General features: G+C 34.0%; 1 protein-coding gene across 5 annotated transcripts in view; it reads left to right on the top strand.

Annotated features, from left to right (window-relative positions):
* The first annotated feature begins 1,223 nt into the window (after positions 1-1,223).
* The window catches only part of GLRA2 (glycine receptor alpha 2), a 232,155-nt gene continuing 227,354 nt past the window's right edge, over positions 1,224-6,024 (top strand). The window contains exons 1-4 of one of the 5 annotated variants that reach the window (XM_010375487.2): positions 1,281-1,435; positions 1,864-2,041; positions 2,899-3,111; positions 4,140-4,273. Coding sequence is in view for 4 of the 5 variants with exons in the window: in XM_010375485.2 (XP_010373787.1) it covers positions 1,974-2,041; positions 4,140-4,273 (202 nt within the window). In the remaining variant the exon portion in view is untranslated. The other 4 variants (XM_010375485.2, XM_010375483.2, XM_010375484.2 and 1 more) reach the window with 4 other exon arrangements.

The following is a 6,024-nucleotide window of genomic DNA, read 5'->3' as shown; positions in this document are numbered from 1 at the left end:
ACTGGGATAGAAATCTTATGAAAGGGCATATAGACTCTTGCTACTCAAAGTGTGATCTGTGGACAAGCAGCATCAACTTCAGCTAGGAACTTCTTAGAAATGCAGAATTTCAGGCCCCACCCCAGAACTACTGGATCATAATCTGCATTTCAGCAAGATCCTCTGGTGATTTATATTAACATTAAAAGGTAAAAAGAACTTGCCATCTTTTTTCTCTGAATCTACTTCTTAAAAACATAGAATTCATTGTTACTCTACTATGATATTTAAACTGATCCAAAGTTTGTCATTTATGGAATAAAAATTAATCATATTATTTTGTTTTAAAATTAAGACCTCCAGTAAAGTGCATAGCTGACTAAAAAGGAATATTTCACAAAAAAATAGGTTACTCTCCTAGCTTATAGTAGGACATGCACTTTTTTATTCCCCCTTCCCAGAAGCTGCTAATTATCCTCATTGGACTATCTACCCTTCCTCTTTTTTATTAATAATAATATTTGTAATTTTAATTTGAAATAGCAGGGTTACTTGTCATACTTTTGTACAGATTTATGAACTTCACTATTTTCAGTCCCTTTAGCCAATTTAGGAGAATACCATATGTACTTTATTACATGACTGTTCCCAGTGATTAACATCTGGAATGGGCAGATGAACTAAACTCCCAGTTGCACTTTTCCTTGCTCCATTTCTAACATGGAGCCCTGCTCTAACCGTTAACCATGGCAAGAAAAGATTGCTACTGCCCCCTGCCGGCCCATTGTCTCATTTCCTTTTCTACAAATCTGTGACTTGAGGATGCCCAAGGATTTTGAGCCACTGAAGAAAGCTCAGTTGGAAGGGGCTTTCCCTAGTAGAGAGGTAGAGAGATCCTTTGGGAATAGGCGGCTAAAATCAAATGAAAACATTAAAAAGGCGAGGAAGGCATAAAGGACTTCTAAATTAAATTATCGATCTTCATGAACCTTTTTCTGCATACGGGCTTCTCTGTGCCAAGGAAATGTTTCCTTCTCTTCAGCACAGGACTCTTCTTTTGCCTCTGGCTTCCACTTACAAAGAGTGAACTGTCCACACCCTTATTATAATTTCAGTACTCTGAAACCTGTTCTCTGTTTCCCTCAATTTCGTTTTCCCACGATTAAACCTTATTCCCTTTTCTGCTTCAAACTCCCGTCCCGCCCACCCACCGACAGGCTAGCATTTCCAGGAGCTCAGACCCCACTTCCCTCACCCTCTCCAGACCTCTGTTCTCCTCTTGCTGTCATCGTACCCCCTTCAGTACCCCCTCGCTGAATGGCCACTCTTTGCCTTCGAACAGCAGGCACGTCCCCTCTTGAATGCTTTTCCCCGACCCCCGCCCCAAGCAACTGAAAAAGGAAACATGCGCACTTCAGAGCTTGGAGCTGTCCGAGTGCTGAAATTTATAGGCTGGGTAAGATCACGTCTCCGTCTCTTTCTATAGCCCTCATTCCAGCACAGGATCTCAGCAATTTTCCCCTCTTTCCCCCACCCACTCCAGCGCGCAGAGTCCTTTCTTCTCTCTCATTTGCAACTTCTTTTTAATAGGAAACATTTTCTAGAAAAAGGGCTTTGCTAAACAGAAAAGATATAAAGCAAAACCCACAGCTATCTAGCATGGCATTGTCACCAACTCCCTTTGCATGGTGATGCGATTAAGGTAGCAGCATTTTTATTATTCAGGAAAAGGAGCTGGGGGATTCATCAGTTCTGAGGCTTTGTCTTTCTGGGTTAGCTGATGGTCCCAAGCCTCGGTTTGACCTGACCATGATGCCCAGGACTGGCACTTTTTCTTTTTTCTCAGCAAACTGTACAAACCCAAATCTCTTTTTGATTTTCAAGGAAACTAGGTTCCTGCCAAATTTTGAATCTGGACAATAAAGAGATACTTTGTCCTAGCATCTTTCTGGAATCATTTCGGGATATTTTCCACAAGCAACACAGAAACAGGAATGAACCGGCAGCTAGTGAACATTTTGACAGCCTTGTTTGCATTTTTCTTAGAGACAAACCACTTCAGGTAGGTGAAACGACTTTGCAAGTTGATATTTAAATTGTTTAAAAGAGAATGTGTCATGTAATTGTTATGTATTTCTCTGTGCCCTGGACTATATTATTTTAATTTTATAGAGGAAAGTTACATATCTTTTGTTCATTTTAAGAGCCTAATAATAGTGGGAGGGTGGTAAATTTTCACAAAAGCAAGTTTTATGATGCATAGCCGCACTCTATGCAATTCAACACACATTTTCACAGCCAATGTGATATTAAGGTAGTCTAATGAGTTGCATGCTCTTTACATTTCTATAAAAGGGTGATATTTTTGCTTTCAAATTTTTCTGAAAGTAATTTAAAGGGATTATTGGGTGCAGTGTTTTTCATGTAAGATGATTATATTAATTTGGCAGGAGCATGCTCATTTTAGATAAAATATAAAAGATCCCTAATTCTCAGCCAACTTGAGACTTCTATTATATTTCAGAAACTGGAAGCATACTATGAGGACTACAATTCAGGAATTTTCTTGAAATATCAAAAATTTCTTTTTACTACTATATTCTACTATTCAATCTGTTTGGAAATTGATTGCCTACCAAAATTTAATTAATATGACATAATTGTATTTATGTACCTATGAGAAGTGGAGCATGCATAATTAAAGTGAGAAATTACTATTTTCATGCTTGCATTTTCGACATAGTTTGCGAATAGTTGTCAAATCAATTGGTACCTCAAAATATCAAATCATTACCAGTAAGTAATATAGTCATCTAATGACAGAGAGTAGAAGACTCAGCAGAGACAGGAGATGCTCTTACAACAAAGTATAGGACTCTAAATTTAATTTTCATTAAATTTTATGGCATTTTTTCACAGAACCAAGATAAATGGAACACATAGTAATAATGCTATGAATACCGGGAAAACCCACTATGTTCCTTTCAGGTTTACACCTCCTACTATGATTAAGAAAAAATATAGGCTGGTTTTTATTAGAATCATCATCATCATCATCATCATCATCCTCACCACCACCACCATCATAATCAAATAACACTTGATTAATCAGATGATTCTGCATATGAGAATGTGAGTATTTATGCATGATCGTATCAATTTTTAACTCCTACAAAATATTTATATCATCTTTGCACTTATTTTGAATACCCCTTCCTTGAAAAACTGGCAAGAATGTGGTATTTTCTTAGTGATAGAATTCATAAGACACTATTTGTTAAACTACTGAAAACAAAGCTTATAAAATACACACTTTAGGGAAGAAATTTCAGTTAACCACTATGTATTGTGAAATAATTAATTTTGCTACAAAGCAAATATGCTATGTGTAATAAGCTCTTTATTACTTTTAACAGGAAAATTAAAATCTGAGAAATTTTTAACCAACTTTCAGTGTTTTGGTGATAAAAAGTCAAAATGATTTAGAAATGTGTTTTCATTAATATTTTTTAGAGAGCCAACAATTTAAATGCTTATATATAAATAACTGATAAAATAATAGAAGTCACATACATGCTCACTGTTGACCTATTTTAAAATGAAATGAAATGTCCAAATGAAGATTCTCTTTTAGATATCACATTGAAAAATATTCATAGTTGATAGTTGGATTAGAACTAACAGATGGGAAAAAAAGCAATGAAATAATAAGTTTGTTCTGCCCATCTTATTATATATTTCTTATAAAAGGTAGAGGACTTATATTTAGGGCTGAAATGCTGAAACAATTTTTTAAGTCAGATAGAAATGATTTTAAGACAGTCACATGAATTTTAAAAATTATCTCATTTTTCTGAATAGTTTTAACTATATATACATAAAATCTACAACCTAAAACTACATTGTCTGTTCTCAAACATCTTATGGTTAAAGTTTGGAAACTTGAGACATGACTCAGGATTTATAGTTCTCATCATTTAAAGTTAACTTTAGAACATGTACAAGTTCAGAAGTTGGCCAAAGAGTTTGGATTTTTCTAGTTTTCTTCATACTAACATATCAAATATCTTTACCAAAATGTAATGTTAAAAATGCAGTGAGCATTAGTTCTTAAGGGATGCAAATGAAATTGTTGCTAAAAGAGTTAATGATGTGTTTAGGACGGCTTTCTGCAAAGACCATGACTCCAGGTCTGGAAAACAACCTTCACAGACCCTATCTCCTTCAGATTTCTTGGACAAGTTAATGGGAAGGACATCAGGATATGATGCAAGAATCAGGCCAAATTTTAAAGGTAGGTTCCACTTAAACTTACGTTAAGCCTTTGAGAAATCTTCTAGATGTTTGAATAGTTAACTGAAAAACATTTTCAGAGCTTTTAATTAAAATGACAAGTATAGTGTTCATTTGGGTGTTATTTTGCGTTAGTTACTGATATTTTCATTTTACCTGTCACTTCCCACATTTGAAAACTTTCCTTGTTTGTGTTCTATTTCACGAATAAAACTAGTGTCATAAATTATGGCCATAGTCCCTATTTTTTCTTAAGTGGGAATGTGGCTGAAAGTGAATACAAGAGCAAGTGACAAACTTGACTTGCTTGAATATCTACCAGGATGCATGCAAGTTTCGATTGTTACTCCAAAATATTTGGTTTTGATTTTAAATACCTACATCAAAGTAGAGTTTAAATCTCTATAAAATATGCCACTTTACATACTTTCAGGCCGCTTTAATTTTTAGACTTTCTAAGAAGAGGTTCTAATTTTTCGTTCCCTTTTGTTTAAGTATTCTCATTGTTTATTTGAAATTGTTTACTTGAAATCAACAGAGATCACAGAATTGTAAAGTGCACATGTCAAAGATGGTGGATACTTTCTTTGTTCAATTAGAAGCAAACCAATGTTTTTTGTTTTTATTTGTTGAACATTACAAAAATGTAGTTAATAGTCTGCAGAAATGCTTTTTAAATATATATAGTTTATTTTTATTCTGAATCAGAGAAAATGAATAAGAATCAATTATTAATAATTGAATCATGTTGATGCTTTAATTTTTAAATACATAGTTGAAGTGATGTTGTCTTTTTCTTGTAATGGAATTTAACAATGCATTGTGAAGTGTTTATGACATTTTGTAAAAGGAGAAACCTACAATGTTCTGGATATTATGTAGCAATTCATGCATTGCTTACTTTTGTTTATTGGCAATTTAATGGCACACTTTTCTTCAGTGTTGATTAATTTTTATTATTGGCAAATATAAGCATGAAAACTAAATTTTAAATTCATTTCTTCTTTAAATGTTACACCTCTGAATATACCCAGCTATGGGCATATTTTATAAAGAAATATGTCAGAATTTTGGCAAAACAGTATTTTTTAAGTATCTCCAAGAGAGACAACTGAACTACATTTAGAGAAATTTTTTCTGAAAAAAAATCTTCATGTTCATCCCATTTCTTAATTTTGTGGTCATTGCTTTGGAAGTCAGTATTTGAAATAAAATCTTGTGAGTAACAAACTGAGAGCCAGCTTTCGATGGGATTGCTCATTCATATATTTATCCACTAAGCCACTCAACAACTTTTGAGTCTGGATTATCTGCAGAATACTAACTGTTGGGTGCTTTGTAAAATTGGGAGATGAAACAGTTTAGGTGCTTCTATCAAAAATTTTAGTGGAGAGAGGAGATGTTACATGCATACTTTTACTATTAGATAGAAATAGGAAAATACCATTAGGAAATATAGGTAAATTGCTACAGGATTCTAAGAAATGGAAAGATAATTTCCTATTAAGATATTCATGGAAAGCTTTATAGAGAAGGTTCAGAGATGGAAAATTGTTTCACATTTACAAGCATCTTGTTTCATAGCTGTTATTCATTTCTTTCTAGAAATACTTTTTCAAAAGGGCAGGAAAGTGCAAAGGGTAATAAAACAAACACGCATGTTGACATTGCTACTTTAAGTGACCACGCAAGAATGAGCCATCGTTTCCATATCCAATTTTTTCCTGGTTCTTCTGGGGATATCACCTTTGG

This window comes from Rhinopithecus roxellana, chromosome 7 (genome assembly GCF_007565055.1).
Source record: "Rhinopithecus roxellana isolate Shanxi Qingling chromosome 7, ASM756505v1, whole genome shotgun sequence".
Lineage (NCBI taxonomy): Eukaryota > Metazoa > Chordata > Mammalia > Primates > Cercopithecidae > Rhinopithecus > Rhinopithecus roxellana.
Note: the sequence above shows the minus strand (reverse complement) of the source record. Positions and strands in the feature narration are given on the sequence as shown.